Genomic DNA, 22500 nt, shown 5'->3' with positions numbered 1-22500 from the left:
AATGAATGCCTTAAAGATAAAGCATATCATTGGTCACTGCAGTAGTAAGGAGTCTTGAGATTGGACCTTACCACATCCTGATGGCTGAGCACCTCCAGGATCTTGTTGAGGAGTTCCACACTGTTCCGCCTCTCATCCTGGGGCCCCTCCCCCACGTCAGCTAACGCTCCGCTCAGCTCCTTGAGCATCATGGGTAACAGTATATCACGGCAGTCTGGAAATGACACGCCAATGGACCATTTAGAATTACATCTTAGCAAAACAGTAATTAAACTGCAGCATTTATGAATATAATTAATGATCACAGCAATGCACAGGAAAGACAAACTTCAAGCTTTAGAATAAAGATCAGAAACAATGTCGACAATGATCAGACATTTCAACAATGGCTGAAAAAACATCAGGCTAAATATTGTCAGAATCAGGAGACTTTCAGTCCCAGACCTATATACCATTCCAATACCAATTAAGGGTGTAAACACGCACGGACACACACACTTACACACACATGCACACAGATTTACACAAACACTCTCTCTCCCTCTCTCTCTTTATCTCGAGGGAAATAAACGATCTATACATTCATTCAGCGTTTGGAACCAAATGTCAGATGCTGTCAGAAGTTAATTTAAATAGGCTCTATACGTCCACTAGAAAACCTCCACCCATCCATTCATCCAAGTTCTTTCCCTGGCTTTCTCTGTCTCACCCTCTGCTAGAGTGTGTGCGTGTGTGTGTGTGTGGGGGGGGGCAGCATTTATACTGCCGCTGGTGGATATTGAAAGTACACCACATTATTAAACGCGTCTACCGAGCCAGAAACTAAACTCAGACGTTATTAATGTCTGTTTGACTCCATCTGACTCCACCTGATGAGGAGTGCGATGCTGGTAAGACAAGCACTGTTGCAAGAGCTGTGTGAACTCTCACACGCACGCGCAGACACACAGCCAGGCTTCCCACAACATTGATTATGTACAGTTGTGATCAAATTTATTCAACCCCCACTGAAATAAAGTGTTTTGGCCAGTTTGACATTGATTTTGATCATTTCAGTCATCTTATTTACAATTATATCAAAGAGGCACTTATAAATTAGACAAACATAACATAATATTTATGATGGAATAACCACAAATGTCTTTACTGTGCTCACATCATTATCAGTTTTATTCAACCCCCTAGTGACATTATTTTTTAGTACTTAGTACAACATCCTTTTCCAGTTATGACAGCTTTCAAGCGTGAAGCATAGCTTGACACAAGTGTCTTGCAGCGACCTATGGGTATCTTAGCCCATTCTTCATGGGCAAAAGCCTCCAGTTCAGTCACATTCTTAGGCTTGCGCACTGCAACTGCCTTCTTTAGGTCCCACCAGAGGTTCTCAATTGGATTTAAGTCTGGTGATTGCGATGGCCACTCTAGAATGTTCCAGCCTTTCATGTTCAACCATGCTCTAGTGGACTTGGATGTGTGCTTCGGATCATTGTCCTGTTGGAAGGTCCAACGTCTCCCAAGCCGCAGGTTTGTGACTGACTCCATCACATTTTCCTCCAAGATCTCCTGGTACTGAAGGGAATTCATGGTACCCTGCACACGTTGAAGCTTTCCTGTACCATTAGAAGCAAAACAGCCCCAAAGCATAATTGACCCCCCGCCATGCTTCACAGTAGGCAAGGTGTTCTTTTGTTCATAAGCCTGGTTCTTCCTTCTCCAAACATAGCGCTGGTCCATTGTCCCAAACAATTCTAATTTAGTTTCATCTGACCACAGTACACTGTCCCAAAACCTTTGTGGCTTGTCCACATGACTTTTGGCATACTGCAGTCGACTTTTCTTGTTCTTTGGAGTCAGCAAGGGGGTGCGTCTGGGCGTTCTGGCATGGAGGTCTTCGTTATGCAGTGCGCGCCTTATTGTCTGAGCTGAAACTTCAGTGCCCACATCTGACAGGTCTTTTTTCAGTTCCTTAGCAGTCACGCGGGGATTTTTCTCCACATTACGCTTCAGGTAGCGCACAGCAGTCGCGGTCAGGATCTTCTTTCTGCCACGACCAGGTAACGTTTCCACTGTGCCCTTTAACTTGAACTTGCGAATGATACTTCCGATAGTGTCTCTTGGAATATTTAACAACTTCGCAATCTTTTTATATCCATTGCCATTCTTGTGAAGAGCAATAACCTCTTCTCTTGTCTTCTAGGACCATTCTCTTGCCTTCACCATGCTTGGAAACACACCAGTAGATGTCTAGAAGGAGCTGAGTATCACAGTCCTTTTAAATCTGCCTAATTGGTGCTTATCATGCTTGATTGCTACTCGTTGACATCCACAGATGTTTTCAATACCTGATGGAAAACACTGGAATGAACCTCTGTTCTTAGGAGTGGTAGTCGTAAAGGGGTTGAATAATTGTGTCAATGAAGAAATCACAAAAAGGCCATTTAATACATTATGACAAAAAAATTGATGCTATCTTAGTTGCATTTAGTTCTTTAACAAGTCCTTGTAAGATTTCATTATGAACACAATTACAAATGTGCACTGAATTCCATAAAACCCTTTGCAGCATTGGGGGTTGAATAAATTTGATCACAACTGTAACTAGTGTGCACACTTATACACTAATATACACACTTTTAGTACAATTAAAACTGTACACAGGTACAATATGACATACCAGATACTACAATGGTGAATGGGAATTATCACAGATCAGACATTTGCAAAACAGCATAAAAGTCAAATTTCGTGTTAAGTGAAGGACCTGCTCTTTAAAAAGAAGTGCTAATTTTCACTTTTTATGAAGTTTTAAAGTACATAAACAGTCAAACGAGAAACAAGTCTACATGGTGTTCATGGCTTTGCTCTGTGTTGTCTGGAACCCAGAATCAGTTCCTTCATGAAGAGAACCAGGCCTCAGTTTGGTCCCTCACCACCATCCCCTCCACCTCAGTTTGGTCTCTCTCCACCATCCCCTCCACCTCAGTTTGGTCTCTCTCCACCATCCCCTCCACCTCAGTTTGGTCTCTCTCCACAATCCCCTCCACCTCAGTTTGGTCCCTCTCCACCATCCCCTCCACCTCAATTTGGTCTCTCACCACCATCCCCTCCACCTCAGTTTGGTCTCTCTCCACCATCCCCTCTACCTCAGTTTGGTCTCTCTCCACCATCCCCTCCACCTCAGTTTGGTCCCTCACCACCATCCCCTCCACCTCAATTTGGTCTCTCTCCATCATCCCCTCCACCTCAGTTTGGTCTCTCTCCACCATCACCTCCACCTCAGTTTGGTCTCTGTGCACCATCCCCTCCACCTCAGTTTGGTCTCTGTGCACCATCCCCTCCACCTCAGTTTGGTCTTATTATGTTAATGACACATCAGCACTGACTTCCTATTCTTTGATAATAAGTCCTGGCACACTGGCTTGGTCTCTAGGCACACGTTTAACATCAGACCAACAGCGATGTGCTGTCGTATTCAGGAAGGCAGTAAGAACAGATAATAGTGAGAACTCGCCTCGAGAGCCTAAATACACACCTCATATAAAAGACCATAAAGTATGTGAACCCTGACAAGAGCACTCATCATTTTAATGCTAATTGAAAAGGCTTGGTGAACAGAGAGAATATGTCTGACCGGGAACCTTACCAAAGGACCCCTCTTTATCTATACTCGTGTATTTAATTAGCATCAATTACTGTTAGAAAATTATTATTATTAATGCAATAAAATCCTTGCAATCTTTTTGCAGTGCTTCTGAAGAGCTACGGAGCAAATGTGGGGGGCGGTGTGAGAGGAACGCTACGTTCACGCTCGCCCCACAGTAGAGACACCACAGACATTACGTGTCCCCCACACAGAGACATCCCCGCCCCAGACATCTTCCCTTCTCCCCGCGACCTTCATGATCAGCAGCTGGGCCAGTGGACAGCCGCCAGGGCTCATAGTGAAGCGGAGGTGGGGCCAGGTGCCGAGCTGCCAGAGGGGCGGAGACACACGGGGATGACTCCACCCACCTGGCACCAGGCTAGCAGCCAGGCAGACACAGTGTCTACATGTGACACCATTATCTGAGTGAACGCGATCTTTTTTGAGTCTTTTTGTAGAGAACTGGTGAGAAAGATAGCTTGACACAAGGCACTCTGTCAAGGCTGAATGGCAAAAGAGAGAAATCGAAGATTTTTAGAGGTCCTGTGTTAAATACTGCTGTTCTGTCTATGTTGGAAGGCATCTCATCTCTGAGGAGATGAAAGGGCCAATTGTTGCCATGGCAATCGTACCTCAACTGTTTTCCTCCTAAAATCACTTGTTCATTTTTGCCTTCATCTTGGAAAACTCCCAATAAACTATTTCATACTGGGCACCATTTCAATCTCCCAACCAGCCTAAATCAGAAGGCTGCACAGCCCAGTAGCACCACAGACAAACAATGGAAAGAAGAATGCAAAGAGACAGACAGAAAGACAGACAGGTAGATAGATAGAGAGAGCGCATGAGAAAGAGGTAAACATACCACTCACTCTTGTTCTCAAGACCCTGATCATGTACTACACTGCACTCCAGGAAGAGCTGCACCCACAGAGATGATGACTTCATCATTCTTTAGCTAAGGCTCAAACACCAATACCTGATCACACACTAAATGGTGCATGGGCACACGAGGGACAACAATGAGTGTAAACACAGTGCACGGTCTGTTTTGTTTTCAGTGAGTGTAAACACAGTGCATGATTTGTTTTGATTTTTTTCTTACTGCTCTCATCCCATGAGGACGAACACAGTCCGAATGGCCCTCGGCAATAGTAACCATAACAACAGCCACATTAGGGCTGGGGACGGAAACTTTAATTCACTTTGCTGCATATGAATTAGTCTAATGAGAGTCGTGTGTGTGTGTGTGTGTGTGTGTGTGTGTGTGTGCGCGCGCGCATTCCTATCTATTCATCATGTTAATGTGTCACAGAGAGAGAAGCAGTCACTGTGTTGGTGTGTGATTATATGTGCATGCATGTGTCGTTTGACTGAGCTTATGTAATATAGGGTTTGCATTGTTTAACATTAACATCTACCCAGCACATCCATAGCTAGCTTTTATCATCTGGGTCACTCTAATGCTTCATACACACACACACACACACACACACACACACACACACACATACAATCAATCGCACACAGGGCTGCAGTGAGTTGCAAAAATACAAACAGGTATTGTTATAGTTCTCTGCTTCCCAATCAAACTGTGTGCAGTCATTTATTTTATGATTCTCCATTTTCTTGGCATTTATTTAATTCCATATTTCTCGCTTTGGTTCTTGTGTCACAGTTTTTGGGCGTTTGGTGGTCCTCTCTCTGACCTGCCCTGCCCTGCCCGATGTGGTGGGAGGGGATGCTGGCAGGACCTTGGCAAGGGCGTCACGCGTCATTACCCCCCCAAGCCTCCACACACCGGCCCTCAGCACAGGTCTGCAGCTCTGAGCCGCACGTCCACACAAAACCCAAGGCATCATGGGAAAAACCACGTAATTTCAGTCTGCAACCTCAAGATGGTTTTGAAACTCACTGCAGCCTTTGTATGTGCGATACATTCGTTTTATCATGTTTTGAAGTGTAAACCTATGAAGCAGTTAGTCTATTAACACGACTGGTACTTGTGTATTTTCATTTGGTTTTTGATTTTGATGCTTGTATATTTTGTGCTCACAGAAATGAACCAGACGGTAGGTTCACATACACACACACATTTCCTTCATCTCAAAGGAGCACACACAAACATTATTCTACGAATGAGAGCAGACCCTTTCGACGGCCTCCAGGATAGACGAGCTTTTATTGGTATGGAATAACTTTTTAAAGACTATGACAAAACATATGAAAGGGAAACTACATGAAACGGGAAGATTTGAGAAATAGATTCTAAAGATTGTTCAAAGAAACCACACATGGAGACGGGAGTTCTCCTGATTTCTTAGTCAGACACCTAATCAAAATTCTGTGCATAGCATAACTGTCTCTAGCAGTGTGTGTCTAATAGCTACATCGATATGAAAGGCCATTGCCTAAAAATGAAAACAAGTCAATTTATGGTCAGTAGCTCCCACCAACAAAATACAATGTCAATGGCTAGATTAAAATGCAAATGTTATCAATGTAACTCCTTATTTGGCCAATGTAAACCTCAGTGTTACCTCTCCCTGAAAATGAACACAAGATCAAAAGATTTCTCTCTGAACATCATTTCTTTTTAATGCTGTAACAGTCTGGTAGATATTAGTGTGTGACAGCAGAAAAGTTAGAACTAATTGCCCCCCATATTATATTTATGAATTTCATTCCAAGTGGAAATTACTTCAAATAAAGACCTGTCAAGTGTGTTAGTGTGTGTGTCTGAATGTATGTGTTAGTATTGGAATGGGAGAGTGTATGTGTATCCATAATCCCACTGACATAGGAGAAATCTATTCCTGAAAATTGTGTGACCAGCTCATGATTGAGTGAGAATTTACAGCGTGTCCATTTAGCAGTATGTAGTGTTTATGACCATGCTGGTTCTCCATTCCTCCATCTTATCTATATACCCCAACAATAAATGTATCTCAGATAGTGGAGGCCCCTCTCAGTAGCATCCACCCACACCCTCCTACCGCTCCACCCACACCCTCCTACCACTCCACCAGCCCCTGTCACCCACATTCACAATCAACTGTCACATCCCTCATTCCAATCACCCCCAATTCCCTCATCCGGTGGATAAATTAGGGATTAAGCATGTATTGCCTGGTGCTGATAGGCTGGCCAGGTTATTACCGGGTATAAATGTCTCCCAGCCGCTGCGCTCGGTTCACAGGGCGACGTGCCGCAGAGCAGGGCCTCGCCTCAGACCATCACGCTGGACAAATTTCAATTAAAATGCCTGTCAGCACAGCTCGCGGGGGAGACGGCAATTCGAGAATAAATAAACGGCCGCATGAATAAATAAATAAGCAAACGGACAGCGGCGCGGGGAGCAATAGGTAAGGACCTCAACAGTGGTGATGTCAGCATGGCCTCTGGCCAATCACCAGAAGGCAAAGAGCTGAAATATAAATATTTATCATGGAATGTATGAGTCCCATGAGGACGGTGCTGCCGGCGGTGTGTATAAGAATGCAGTGTGGAGTGCTCAGTCTGAGAAGTGTACATCGAGACTGGGCCATACATGAAGTGAATGTTTAAAATATAGCAGAAGCTCCCTCTCATGTCTGCCTGCAGGAGGGTAGTGGACTTAAAAAATTATGTCTGCCCTCAGGAAGGGAGTGGATTTAAAGGTGATGTCTGCCCTTAGGAGGGGTGTCGATTCAAAGTTGATGTCTGCCCTTGGGAGGGGAGTGGGCTTAAAGAAGTGCATGGAATAAAGCTGATCTCCTGTGCAGCGTGTGAAGCATAGAAGTCTCCTAGATTCTTGATTTAAGGCTTGTGCTTGACCTGTATGCACACAACTCTGATGTTCAATAGTTCAAAAGAGGGAGACGGAGAAAGAGGGCTTAGTGGTGAAGGGCACAGAGCAGTCGTGTCCTCCAGGCCAGGCCTCAGGGGTGTGGAGACGTGTGCTCCTGTATACTCAGACATGTACTCCACATGAACCCAAACGTGTCCTCCACACATACCCAAACGTGTCCTCCACGCGTACCCAAACGTGTCCTCCACGCGTACCCAAACGTGTCCTCCACGCGTACCCAAACGTGTCCGCCACGTGTACCCAAACGTGTCCTCCACGCGTAGCCAAACGTGTCCTCCATGCGTACCCAGACGTGCCCTCCACGTGAACCCAAACGTGTCCTCCACGCATACCCAAACGTGCCCTTCACGTGTACCCAACCGTGTCTTCCACGCGTCCCCAAACGTGTCCTCCACACGTGTCCTCCACGCGTACCCAGACGTGTCCTCCACGCGCACCCAGATGTGTCCTCCACGCGCACCCAGACGTGTCCTCCACGCGTACCCAGACGTGTCCTCCACACGTACCCAGACGTGTCCCCCACACGTACCCAGACGTGTCCCCCACACGTACCCAGACGTGTCCCCCACACATACCCAGACGTGTCCCCCACACGTACCCAGACGTGTCCCCCACACGTACCCAGACGTGTCCCCCACACGTACCCAGACGTGTCCCCCACACATACCCAGACGTGTCCTCCAACCCAGGCCTGAGCGGTGAAGGGCAGAGAGCACACACGTGCCCCACAGCGGTGCTCCTCAGCCCAGCCACTTCCCTCGTCTTACACACTCCACCGAGCACATGGGCCATTAGTGAGGTGTATCAGGCATAATGGAGCCAGGACCAGTCGAGCTCCAGGACGAGGTGGAGCTCCAAGAGCAGGACTGAGTGGTGGTGCACACAGTATCTGGGAGGAACCCTTCAACTGACCCTGTTCATCATGTGCCTGAACAAAGGCGCCCAGTCATCATTCACTGTAGGGAAGTAAATCTGGAATGATGCACTTCCTGCTCAGACTGGGGAGCATGTCTCCTGCCTGATTTACCGGCTAGGACTTTAGCTTCGTTAGCGAGCTGCTAACAGTGACGTGTTAAAAATCTACAGCTCAACTAGGAGCGATGGAGGAGCAATCTAGCAATCTCTCCCAGGGCCTCCGCTGTTTACCCATTACAAAGTGTGAAGCAGGACACACACACAAAACACACACACACACACACACACACACACACACACACACACACACTTAGCCATGTATATGAGCCCACTGAGGCATTTATGTGTCCCTGGATGATATTTCCAGTAGAGAGTCATCACACTGTTCATTAAAACCCATGCACAGTCCATTCATCACCTATTAGCGTCCGTTTAGCCCACAATTGGACAGCAGCAAAGCCGAGACAGCTGTTTACTGAGGCATAATGATGTGGAGCAGAGAGGAGATGGAGAATGAAGGGATGAAATGAAAAAAAGAGGGAAAGTAAACAGAGAAGATGACCACATCTTGGGAGGAAGATGCCCAGGATAATGAGGGGAGGGAAGATGGAGGGATGTAGCTGAGGAGAAAATGGGAGCTCTAACAAGGTCGCACAAGAAGGCGATGAAACAGAAGGTGGAGAGGGAAATTAGTCAGTGCGATGGTGACAGGGCTTTGGGGCGGGACTGGGGGCGGGACTGAGGGCGGGGTCTGGAGGCTGAGGGCTGCCGTAGCAGAGACACTCACCCTTTCTCCGGAACAGGCGACTGCTGACAATCTCAGTCATGGAGGTCACCTTGTGTTTCTGCAGCTTGTCTGGAGGAATGCAGGTGTAAAAGTCATACAGCAACTTACTAGAGAGTTGAGAGACAGTGAGAGAGAGAGAGAGAGAGAGAGAGAGAGAGAGAGAGAGAGAGGTGAGAGAGAGAAAAAAGAGAGAGAGAGGGGTGGGGGAATGAATACAACTCAGAAAACCATTCAGCAATAAGTAGTTCCAGGACATTATTCTCCCCCTGCCAAAGGAGTTGTGGGAAGGCACCGGAGGGAAGGAGGGGGAGCTTTGGTAAAACATTCAAAAACACTGGCTTGAACAAGCACTAGAGCTCTAGAGCAAGCAGTGGGAGACGTTCTATTTGTCTCCCACACCGGCAAGTGCTGCATATCGATCAGTGGTGTGAGAGCAAACGCTGCTCGCTGTCTCACTGCTCGGCCTAAACGAACACACTCCACACACCATTATCGACTCTGTGAATAAGAATGTAATTACCCTGCGTTTTTTGTGTATAATGATAAACAGAGCCCCAGAACACACGCACAAATGCACACATACCCACACACACCCACCCACACACACACACACACACACACACACACTTCCTGTATGGGGTTGTAGGTGCATGCATGCTGCAAAAGAAGATAAAAAATCTAAAAGGACTGAATATGAGAAGAGGTAGTCAGGAAAGGCTGCATGTCTGTGTTTGCTGGTGTGTATTTCTGTGTTCGCTGATGTGTGCGCACGTGTGTGTTTGTGGGTGTGTGTCTGTGTGTGCGTCCTGCAGCCACCGCTGCTCTCCAGTTCTGAAGATAACGGCTAGCTCGTTAAAAAACTGAGCATGTCACTGTCAGCGCAGCTATGCCCCAATGCCAGTGAATTAGCGCATGGGCCCATGTGCCCCTCTGACACGGAGCTGTGCTAAGACACCGTTAGACATGCCACATCTATCACACCAATGAAAACAACATTATCTCATTAGAGTCAGCACATGCAAAGAGAGGAAGATTTAGTCAGTTCTGCAAATTGTGTGTGTGTGTGTGTGTGTGTGTGTGTGTGTGTGTGTGTGTGTGTGTGTGTGTGTGTGTGTGCACAGAGATAGGTGTTTTATGCATCTGCTGTCTAATGCCAAAGGCCAAGGAACTGATTTTGTTTTTCTAGTTAATTGCTGCTTCATTACCGCGTGGTTTTGATATTGACATCAATGACTCTTGTTCAGGATACATGCATAGTGCTTACAGGACTTTGGGGAGTGAACAAAAATGTTCTGTGTTGCTCGATTTGGACAGTAGGAATAAATTAGCTCGTGTCCAAAATACAAACACTCAAGGGAGTGGTACCATTAATCTACCAAGGGCTATGTTGGAAAATTATTTAAAGACACAGCTCCTGGAAATCTATGTTATAAATCCCTCAGACGCTGGTTTACCAAAAGTCTGTGGATGCAAAAACGTTGCATACTTCACAAAAATCTGTTTAGGTTGACCCATGACCTATTTCCTTGGCCTGTTTTGCTGATTTGACTTAATGAATATGCATCTTAGGACAATTCCACCCAGGGTTGCAAAATAAAAGGCAGCTTCAATGCACACAGACTTGGCACCTGTGTGGTGATTTAGCAAGCCTAAAAGTGTCTTTGCAAACAGATACTGCATGTGTACATCTACAGGGCAGGTGTTAATCTTTTGCAAATTTCATTTCACATTTCACTACTCTCACAAGACAGTAGTTTATACATTTATTCATGTATTTATTCATTTGAATATTTTTTGTATATAATATGTAACTCAAATATAAATAAATATATTTATACACTCACTGGCCACTCAATGCAACTCAATGCATTTAGGAATGTAGACATGGCCAAAATGACTTGCTGCAGTTCAAACCGAGCATCAGAATGGGAAAGAAAGGTGATTTCAGTGACTGAACGTGGCATGGTTGTTGGTGCCAGACGGGCTGGTGTGAGTATTTCAAAAACTGCTGATCTACTGGGATTTTCACACACAACCATCTGTAGGGTTTTCAAAGAATGGTCCAGAAAAGAGAAGATATCCAGGGAGTGGCAGATCTGTGGGCGCAAATGCCTTGTTGATGCCAAAGGTCAGAGGAGAATGGCCAGACTGGTTTGAGCTGATAGAACGGCAAAAGCAACAACCAAGGCATGCAGAAGAGCATCTCTGAACGCACAACACATCAAAGCTTGAGGCGGATGGGCTACAGCAGCAGAAGACCACACTGGGTGCAACTCCTGTCAGCTAAGAACAGGAAACTGAGGCTACAATTCGCACAGGCTCACCAAATTGGACAATAGAAGATTGGAAAAATGTTGCCTGGTCTGATGAGTCTCAATTTCCGCTGTGACATTCGGGTGGTAGGGTCAGAATTTGGTGTTAACAACATGAAAACATGGATCCATCGTGCTTGTATCAATGGTTCAGGCTGGTGGTCGTGGTGCAATGGTGTGGGGGATATTTTCATGGCACACTTTGGGTCTGTTAGTACCAATTGAGCATCGTGTCAACACCACAGCCTACTTAAGTATTGTTGCTGACTATGTCCAACCCTTCATGACCACAATGTACCCATCTTCTGATGGCTACTTCCAGCTGGATAACGTGCCCAAAAGCGCAAATCATCTCAGACTGGTTCCTTGAACATAACAATGAATTCACTGTACTCAAATGGCCTCCACAGTTACCAGATCTCAATCCAATAGAGCATTTTTGGGATGTGGTGGAACAGGATATTTGCATCATGGATGAGCAGCCGATAAATCTGAAGCAACTGCGTGATGCAATCATGCAGTACGCCACGAAGGATTAAGGCAGTTCTGAAGGCAAAGGGGGGTCCAACTCGGTACTAGCAAGGTGTACCTAATAAAGTGGCCGGTGAGTGTATATGCATAACATATAAATATATAATTCCAACCCCTTATGTTTTAGTTTAAGTTTCAGTTTATATTTACAGCAGAGCTCTTTGAGATCCAAACTCATTGTAGCCATCAAACATTCACAAATTCACCATCACTATTCCTTTAGTAAACCGGGGCTTTAAAGTCACTTTAAGCATCTCTAGGCAGCACTGAAAGAACTCTTGAGAGAAACATGGTTAACAGGAGGATGGGTGTGTTCGAGTGTGTCTGTGTGTGTTAACAGTGTGAATAGAGGTGTCAGTTTAACAGCTTCTGCACTTTCCTCAGCGAGGAGGGGAATGCAAACCATCGTCCAGCAAACGTCAACCAGCAAACCTCTTCGCTCGTTAGCACAGCCATGGTGAGGTTTCTGCTCCAAATACTTTAGATGATCTACAAAAAGTAAGGTGCTCCTGGCACAATCTGAGGGTCTCGATGGTGAGGAAAGCTCAAATGCAGTAACACAAGACCGCCAGAAGACACCCTGCGGCCCCAGTGACCAGACACTTGGAAGTCTGGGATAAGAAAAAGCAATGTCTCTGAGATGACATCTGGAGAAATGCACCGAGGCTGTGTCTGAGGCCCACACAGTGAGCATAAATCTGGAGCTGAGAACAGACCCCTGAACTGACCTTGAACCAGAGATGGAGCTGTCTCATCATCAGCTTCTGAGATGCTCCTCCGCCTCCAAGCTGATCCCCCCAGCTCTTAATCACTAGGGATTTTATGCACTATTGGTTTCTGTTCTGACACCTTGAGTCCAGTGTTTCCCGTAACAAGTGTTGATGGCCTCTGACAGCCTTGCAGTGTTACACTGATGTCATTCCACTGTTAATGTCCATTTACAGTGTTGTACTGATATAATTCCACTGTTAACATTAATTTACAGTGTTATACTGATGTACTGACATTCTCAGAGTTTCACTCATATTTCACTGTTAAAGTTAATTTAGTGTTACAGTGAACTGGTGTAATTTCATTGTTACTGCATTCCATGTTATAAACCTACATTTTTACTCAAGCTGATATAAATGCTTCCTTGTACCTCTTAAAAATCTGCCCAAATGAAATAAAAATTCACTACTGACAATTTTCATTTTAGCAAAGACTCCAGAGCGCACCTGTATTATTTTGACCAAACATGCACCCTTTGGGAATCAAAGCCATGAGCCTGGGGGTCCTAACACTCTACACTACACTCTACACTACACTCTACACTACACTAGCAGCTCTGGGCGTTCCCCTCATGCAACCTTGGAGTAATGGCCATGGCTCCCTGTCATTGAGCACATGCATTGAAACAAACGTCCCAGTCTCCCCCTCTGCAGTGGTGCCAGGATCAGGATCTCTGCCCATGCCCGCTCTGACACCAAGCCCCACGACCATGGAACGCCAGTCTTAAGAAGTTCTTAAAGTGCCTTTATCGAAAGCTTTTAGGAGTCAACACTGCTCCTGTTTGTTTCAGTACCTCTTGATTTGATTAGGGCCTCAGGTTCCCCCTCCTCCTTTGTCCTGTGGTCTATTTTTTTTCTCATCGTATTTGCACTCGAACGCGGTTTTATTCTAGTTGGCATAATGCTCATCTCTGCTTTCTCCTCTTGTAAATACTTTTGCCTCTTTCTTCCTCACGTTTTATTACTATAGCACCCATGGCGTAAGAATTCTGCATTATAAATTAAATGTATTAAATGTATTATTATTACATATATTCATTCACTCCTCTTAGTGAACTTTGGCAAATAAATTCACAACTAAAACTTTCTTGCGTAAAAAAGCACGCCACAAAATGTATAAACAGGTTTTAACGGTGTAACAAAAGAAGTCATTTTCTCTGCACAGTGCAAAGCTGCATCCTTCCAGGTCCTCGTGAATTAGCATTCATACTGCATTCGTCAAGGACAGCATCGCAGATGAGGCATTCTAACCTCGTCCCAACGGCAACTTTATCAAGAATCTAAAATAAAGTGTTTTCCATTTGGGAATGTTCTTCGGTGTCTTCTACACACAGGAGACAGTATGGGTATTGTATGCGTACTGTATGCAAGTGCAATAAAAATGTTTTGAATGTTGTAGCAGCTGAACGTGCTGGGTGTTACACCACAGTTTTTACTTTTCTAGTTGCATTTTACTTTTTTAATTATATGACTGACAGACTCACCTGAGCAGCTTTGCATCAAAGACGGTCTCGATATCATGCAGCACGGCAGGCAAATATTTCAGAGCTGCCACCTACACACACACACACACACACACACACACACACACACACACACACACACACACTTACTTTGTGGATGTGTGTTAAGCTGAGTTAAGGAGGCTTTCATGGTAGCTAGACTAAACTGTGAAAGCTGGATGCTTTAAGCACACTAAGACTACCTGCTGTGAACATCTCACTTCTGTTCAACAGCCAGGCTAATTAAACCTGGAGCTAGAATGCCGGGGTGGAATGAAGCTGCACAGGTGCGCGAGTCGTCTTAAAATCTCCTCCGACATTAAAAGGCAATGCACTTCCTCTTTCCTCCCTCTCTGACACACACACAGATGCATGAACACACCTGCTGCAACAAAGTGGTGGTGAAATGACTCTTCATCAGATTGTTAATGGACTCGAACAAGCCTTTTAGAGAGTCTTCAAACTCTGCCTGCTCCTTCCCCTCATACAGCCTAGAGAGAGAGGGAAAGAGACAGAGATAGAGAGAAGAAAGGAAGAGGGAGAGAAAAAGAAGGATAACATGAGATATGAAACATAAAACAGTAGATGTGACAGTAAGTGGGGGTATGAACTACGTCAGCAGGCTCATGGATGCACACAGCCGCCCTTAGAAACAGCAGGTGTTAAATCACCTGCGTTGATGCTAAGAGGTGTGAAAGGCATGTTAATCTCATCAGAGCTTGACAGGATGAAATCCAGCTTGACACACACTTCAATCAAAGCTCTATACAGAACCAAAGATGTTTCTCTGTCTCTCTCTCTCTCTCTCTCTCTCTCTCTCTCTCTCTCTCACTCACTCATTCACTCTCTCATTCACCCACACTCATTCACCCACACTCACTCACTCACTCTCAATCACTCTCTCTCACTCTGGTACTGCCTTTCTTACTCAACATCTCTCCATTCTGATGTCACTTGCCTCACTCCCCAGTGCCCAGGTTTGCATTCTGTGTCTCAACACCCCTAATTCAGCTCAGCAATTTAGTGTGGATAAGAAGCAGGAGTATTCAAGCAGGTTGTGCTAATCTAGGCAGTACAGGGACCCATTCTCTCTCTCTCTCACTGTCTCTCTCTCTCTCACACACACACTCACTCACACACTCACTCACACACTCACTCACTCAGTTATATTACCAGTATATATCACAAACCTACAATAGGCACCACAGATGCACCAAAACCTCTGACCCTCTACACACACACTTTGCAGTAACAGCAGACCTTGCCTCGGACTTGTCCTACAAGCTCAATCATTCCTCCGTCAGAGCAATCTTACAAAACGCAGTTAGTCTCAGCTTGAGGATGACGGTTTTTAGTGTGGGCTTCTGTTCGAGCGCTGAAAGCTTCATGCTTACTTTCCATGACAAAAACCCAGCACAACAGGGCTCTTAATGCATGATGGAGCAGGGGCGCAGACATCAGCCGCAGCCCTGAGAGCGAGGCTGGCCAGCAAGCACACATCTGCTAGACATCGTTAAGGTGGCAGTCAGTGATGAACAGCCATAAAGCATCTGAAATGTTAACAGAAAGACTATCCAGCCATTTCTGACGTCTGGGCTCTCAGCACTGTTTTGGTGATAGTGTTTGTGTGTTCTCTAGAGAACTGGGTTTTAGAGCTGCAATTATTTCTTAATTTTATTCCACAGAGCTATTACTTCTACAGCCTAAGCACCAATAAGACAATCCCATAAACTATCAACAATATAGCAAGCAGTTTCCTCAAACAGCATATAGCTTAAGTAATTAAAAACAGCCTCGGTGGAGAAATATGGTGATGGTGAGTCCCATCCCATCCATGTGTTGGGGTGTAGTGGTGTTTAATCAGTAGTGGTGTAGTGGAGTCTAATGCGCTGTGGTGTAATTGTGTTTAATGTGTTTGTGGTGTTTAATGTTTAGTGGTGTTTAGTTTGTTGTGGAGTAAAATATGTGATGCTGTAGTAGTGTTTACTGTTTATTGCTGCAGTGGTGTTTACTGTTTAGTGCTGTAGTGGTGTATATTGTGTTGTGGTATAGTGGTGTTTACTGTTTAGTGGTGTTTAATGTGTTTGTTCATGTGGTGTTTACTGTGTAGTGTATTGGTATTTACTATGTCGTGCTGTAGTGGTGTTTAATGTGTAGCTGTGTAGTGGTGTTTATGTTTTGTGGTGTAGTGGTGTTTAATGTGTAGTGGGCTTCTTTGTGACATTATCAGCGTGATGCGGCTGGCTCATTAATGCACAATGCCTCGCCATCATAGCTGATGGACTGCAGGAACAAAGCAAACCTCCTTTCAGACACAGGCTGTGATCCATCACAGGATTATCTGCTGTTAGTTTATTTCACATCTCTGCAACGGTTATGCAGAATGATATAATTCCATATTGTAATGAATATAATTCAGTTTCATTTGGCTATTCAGTACAGGTGTATTCTTCTTAAAGTGCTACTGGATTAGCTGGTAGATTGGAGAAAATGTGAACACATACAGCAATGCTGTGTTAAAGCAAAGCAGCTTTAACACCCACTATGGAAATCTCTACACGCCCATATACATGCACCCCCCACCCAACCCCCCCCCCCCCCCCCCCCCCCCCCCCCAATCCCTGCACCACACATCAAACATTAAGGGGTGGAGTAAAGTGGATTATACAACTAATGCAAACACTAAAATAGGAGGATACACCCTCTTAAAGCTTTTGGTATGGTGGTTACAGCCAATAAAGACACACACACACACAAATATATTGCATCAGGGGCCTATATGAAATGAAAAAGCATTAAACTATCCAGTCCACTAACTACTTGGGTTACAACCAGAGCCAGAGTTACATACGAGGATATTAAAGAATGAGACACACATTATATATATAATTATAATATAATATATATATATATATATATATATATATATATATATATATATATATATATATATAAATAATATAATATAAATATTATCTACTACTGTACATTTACATACACATTCTCAAAAAGGTCTTAAACTCTTGGCAACATAAGTACACAATTACTTATTCATGCCAGTAAAATATCAGCAATAGAAGCAGACGGACAAACCAACTACAGTGACTACAGCAAAGAGAGAACAGAGATAGACAGAACTCTTAGAGACAAAGACATAACAACATGACATACCGAAAGAAAATAAGACAGAATGAGAAACAAAAAGACAGACACTAAGATAAAGAGAGAGAGAGAGAGAGAGAGCGAGAGAGATACAGACACACAGACAAAAGGAGGAGGAGAGAGAGAAGGCCAGTCCTTCTGTGCTCCTGGAAGTTTGCCCAGTTATCCATTCACATCACATTACACTAATTAAAAGTCTTCTTCTTATCATATGCTACAGTGCACTCAGAATCCATCTTTTTTTCTGTCATTCACCATATCAGTCTATCATACATGCTAATTTGGATGCTTACTTGATCTTGCTTGATCATCTAACTCACACACACACACGCACGCACGCACGCACGCACGCACGCACGCACGCACGCACACACACACACACACACACACACACACACACACACACACACACACACACACACACACACACACACACACACACACAGTCTTATATTCCTCTTGCTCTGTGTTCATTTAGTTGCTGTTGAGGCATCAGTGCTTATAAAGCACATTAATGCTACAGTCAGCTTGTTCAAAGGACTGTCACTGAGACCTAGATGGGTTGCAGACAGATTCAGACACACACATTCACATGCCCAGGCATACACACACACACACGGGCACATACACATGTGTGCGCACACACACACACAAAGGCACACAGGCACACACACTCATGCATGTGCGCACGTAGGCAGAAAGCAGTCAAGGTAAACATAGAGAAATTCTTTACAGCCACACACAATCTAGATCCATAAAAGCAAGTACACACACACATATTGCCAAAAACGTAATAGAAATTGTCAAATAACCTTTAATGCTGCTGTAACACACCACCGCATTCTAACGGAACAACACTGTCCTATCACTGTTCCCAACATGCCTTGCCTTCCCAGACTGCCCCCAGAGCACTGGCACCAGAATACAGACTGCCCCCAGAGCACTGGCACCAGAATACAGACTGTCCTAGAGCATTGGCACCAGAGTACAGACTGCCCCAGAGCACTGGCACCAGAGTACAGACTGCCCCAGAGCACTGGCACCAGAATACAGTATGTCCCAGAGTACAGACTGCCCCAGAACACTGGCACTAGAGCACAGAATTCCCCAGAGCACAGACTGCCCCAGAGCACAGACTTCCCCAGAGCACAGACTGCCCCAGAGCACAGACTGCACCAGAGCACTGGCACTGCTAACCAACTTGATGCTGCTGATTTTTATTGTGGTCCACAGCGGTGACATGTGACAAGCACAAAAACACAGCAATTCACACACACACACACACACACACACACACACACACACACACACACACACACACTCACTGGGAATAGAGCATGCGGGAGCGCACAATGAATTTGAAGATGTACTCCAGGGCCTTGAGAGTGCGTAATATGGGCTCGCACGCCTCTCCACGGCTAGACACGTCCAGATACCGCTTCAACACTGACATGAGCTTCCTACAAGACAGACAGAGAAGAGAGAAAGAGCGGGAGAAGGTGTTGAAATAGTTATGATTAAGTTAGACTGTCATTTTTAAGTTAAATTCAGTCTCATACACGGACGTATCTGTAGATTGGATTGGCACTTTTAAAGTATTTTCTATTTCATCATTTTATGCTCAAGTACCTTTGTGAGAAAAAGAACAAACATGCTTGATTCGCTTATATATTTGACTCATTCTTGTGTAATTAGTGATTTCTGCTTCCTGTTTAATGTGGTGATGTTCTACTCACAATGGCAACTGGACTGCCCTCCTCACAGGCTGTTACAATTTCATTATAAAATTGTAACATTGCAACAACAACAACAGGTACAGACCCTCACTCGTTCTTTTCTCTTTCTCTTGAGCAATCACTGCTTTAGGATATTCGACCCACCTTGAAGTCCATCACTCTGATAAGCGGTCCTGACACAGCTAGCTTGGGCATGCATATGTGTATGTGTGTGTGTGTGTGTGTGTGTGTGTGTGTGTGTGTGTGTGTGTGTGTGTGTGTCTGGCTTGTGTTAATCAAAATGGAAAGTCATTTATAGCTTCATGCCCTGAGAGATGCTCTTTTATCATAATACTGTGGCTTCTCTAACTACATTAAACAATAACATTATAACATTATTGTACATATCCTCAGGTACATGCACACACACACACACACACTCGCACACACACACTCGCACACACACACACACTTGCACACACACACAAACCCTCATACACCCTCATACACCCTCATACACCACCTACTGAATAAATTAAGAGAGTGTAACACAGTCTGCCCTCTGATGTAACATGCATTAATGTTGTTAACCTAATTCTTTAGAATGGGGGCTGTTTTAGTAAATGGTGTGCCTTAGGCTTGGATGGAATGTATAGTGGTGATTTAACTGTATTTGACTTATAAGTGAAAGCCAGGCTAAACTCGGTTTCCCTCCCTCTCCACATATATTTTTCTTTCTCTCCTCCTTCTTTCATCTTCCTCTATCCCTTCTCCCTCTCTACATCTGTCCCCATATCAAGACAAATGAAAGAGAAATCTTTTCCATCACCCCTTCTTACACACCCCCCTCTCTCTCTCTCTCTCTCTCTCTCTCTCTCTCTCTCTCTCTCTCTCTCTCTCTCTCTCTCTCTCTCTCTCTCTCTCTCTCTCTCCCTCTCCCTTATTAAAAATGAAGTAAATGGGGACACAACAGATGACACCTGTTACACTTTTTCTCAGGTGCTAAACTGCATTGGCCCAGTATTCAGTGCAAATACACATCCAAATACATATAAGCAAAACAAAAAGTATTTTTGCAAAACAGTGAATACTTTTGCGGATAAGCGGATGACAATGGATGGATGGATGGAGTGAACACTTTCTCATTGTTTGGACAGTCTCCACCCCTAATGGATTTTTTGCAAAACAGCAGAGTTACCATTTTATCAGTTCTACTGAGGAATAATTTTCTGCCTGTAGATGAAAACTATGTGATGATAATTTATTCCATTATCAAATTGCACTCTAATGGAATTATACTGTTCCCTATACCAAATTTACAGTTTTTTACAATCCTTTTCACACTTGTCTCAACACCATGTTTTTCAGAACACTTTGCACATTCATCATATCAATAGAAAATATATCAATTTTGATATTCTGTTTCAATATTCTTTTCAAAACAGTCAAATTTCAATTCAAAACCCAACTAAATTCTAATCATTGTGGATAGAAATATGTTGAATTTTGACAGACAAATGAAAACAGCCTGTGACAGCTTGTTGACAGCCTGTTGAACATCGACACAGCAGTGGTCACACTGCTCATGTATACAGGAGAAAAATAGCTGTAGTTGTCTCTGAAAACATTTCCAATTATTACTGCAGCACAGCTGAAGCACCCAACAGTAATCTCTGCTAATTAAATACCCAACAGTCATCTTAACTAAAGAAATACCTAACGGTCACCTTAGCTAACAAAACACTTGTCACCTTAACTAACGAAACACCTGTCTGTTACCTCAGATAACAAAACACCTGACTGTCACCTCAGATAACAAAACACCTGACTGTCACCTCAGATAACAAAACACCTGACTGTTACCTCAGATAACAAAACACCTGACTGTCACCTCAGATAACGACCTACCCAGGTGTTTCTCTTTGTGCCCTGATGCCATATTTATAAAAGAGGCCATCGTTGGTTTTGCATTTGCTCTCTTCAGCCCAGGTTAAAATAGGCTGGAAATATTGATGTGATATTATTGTTTTTGTTATGGACTGTAAATTTACAGTATATTGAACTGTGAGAACAAATAGCAAAATACACGACATCCCCTGAATAATACTACAGTTTTTGTGGCTTCTTTCTTTATCAAATATTGTTTTACATTATATAGTAAGCATTGTTATTCTGGGTTTCCAATGTAGTAAAGCATTCATTTTATCTAGTTTCCTGTAAATGCTCTACAGTACTGTGAGATCCTAAGTTTGTTTAGCTTGCTTGAAATATTTGTGTATGCAAAAACAGAAAAATGGCAAATACATTGTGTATGGATTTGGGAGTGTTGCCAACTGTTTGTGCTTTGAAGCTCAATGTTGAGTGACATTGAATTCAGTGACAAAGAAGTCATGTGGAATAAAGCATACGTCACAGTTCTCACTGTGTTTTGGTGGTTGAAGTGCATTTTGCACCAGAGGGTAACTGATGTTCTGAGATGTGTGTATGAAAAGCGCACAGTGTCTGAGGAGGTCTGAAGAAGTGGACATGGGCTTCATTCAAGCATGAGAACAAAAAAAACTAGATGCTAAGGTGTTGTTTGAGGCATTGCAGCATCAGAGCACCAGGGCTGGTTACTGCTCCCATGTTGTATAGTTAGGGAGAATGTTCTCTGTGATGAACGAGGCCCGGTATCAGGGCAGAGAAAGGAAACCGCATCCCTTTGTCCTGTATTTTGGAAATTACAGGACGTTTGGTTATTTGATATGTTGTGTTTGAGTGTGCTCCTGTATTACAGTACTGCAGTGTATGACACCCAACACAATGGTTGGATTTACAGTGAAGATGTGATGTGTTTACTCATTCGCTCATGTCTCTTTGCTGGACAAGCTGTGTTTTTGTACTGATTTTGCTGTAATTGTAGTGAGTGGTTGTGGATTATAGCTGAGAAGAACGATCCTTCAGTACTGTACAGTAGTGAGAATCATCTGCAGCACTACAGAAACGACCACTGGCTGTGATCTGCACCTCTGAGACATGGAGGTAATGTTTTACCTGCGAATGGTTCATCAATTCCAGTTTACTGTTGAAACTGCTGTGTTAACGTTTGAGTGACTTCTACAATTTTACAGCATGCATTTATTGTTTTATTTAATTTAGAGAGCTCTATCAGCTCCATCAGCTCTACCAGCTCCATCAACTCTTCTAGCTCCATCAGCTCTTCTAGCTCCATCAGCTCTACCAGCTCCATCAACTCTTCTAGCTCCATCAACTCTTCTAGCTCCATCAGCTCTTCTAGCTCCATCAACTCTTCTAGCTCCATCAACTCTACCAG

At 44.1% G+C, this 22500-nt stretch overlaps 1 protein-coding gene across 1 annotated transcript in view; it reads right to left on the bottom strand.

Annotated features, from left to right (window-relative positions):
* Positions 1-22500, bottom strand: part of dock2 (dedicator of cytokinesis 2) — an 83790-nt gene that overhangs the window by 45179 nt on the left and 16111 nt on the right. The window contains exons 21-25 of the mRNA XM_077005808.1: positions 18798-18932; positions 14693-14801; positions 14293-14363; positions 9196-9302; positions 72-214 (exon numbers count right to left, since the gene is read on the bottom strand). Coding sequence (XP_076861923.1) covers positions 72-214; positions 9196-9302; positions 14293-14363; positions 14693-14801; positions 18798-18932 — 565 coding nt within the window. The remainder of the gene's footprint in view (positions 1-71; positions 215-9195; positions 9303-14292; positions 14364-14692; positions 14802-18797; positions 18933-22500) is intronic.

The sequence above is a fragment of the Brachyhypopomus gauderio genome, chromosome 5 (genome assembly GCF_052324685.1).
Source record: "Brachyhypopomus gauderio isolate BG-103 chromosome 5, BGAUD_0.2, whole genome shotgun sequence".
In the NCBI taxonomy this organism is placed as follows: domain Eukaryota; kingdom Metazoa; phylum Chordata; class Actinopteri; order Gymnotiformes; family Hypopomidae; genus Brachyhypopomus; species Brachyhypopomus gauderio.
This window is presented reverse-complemented; position numbering and strand designations above follow the sequence as displayed.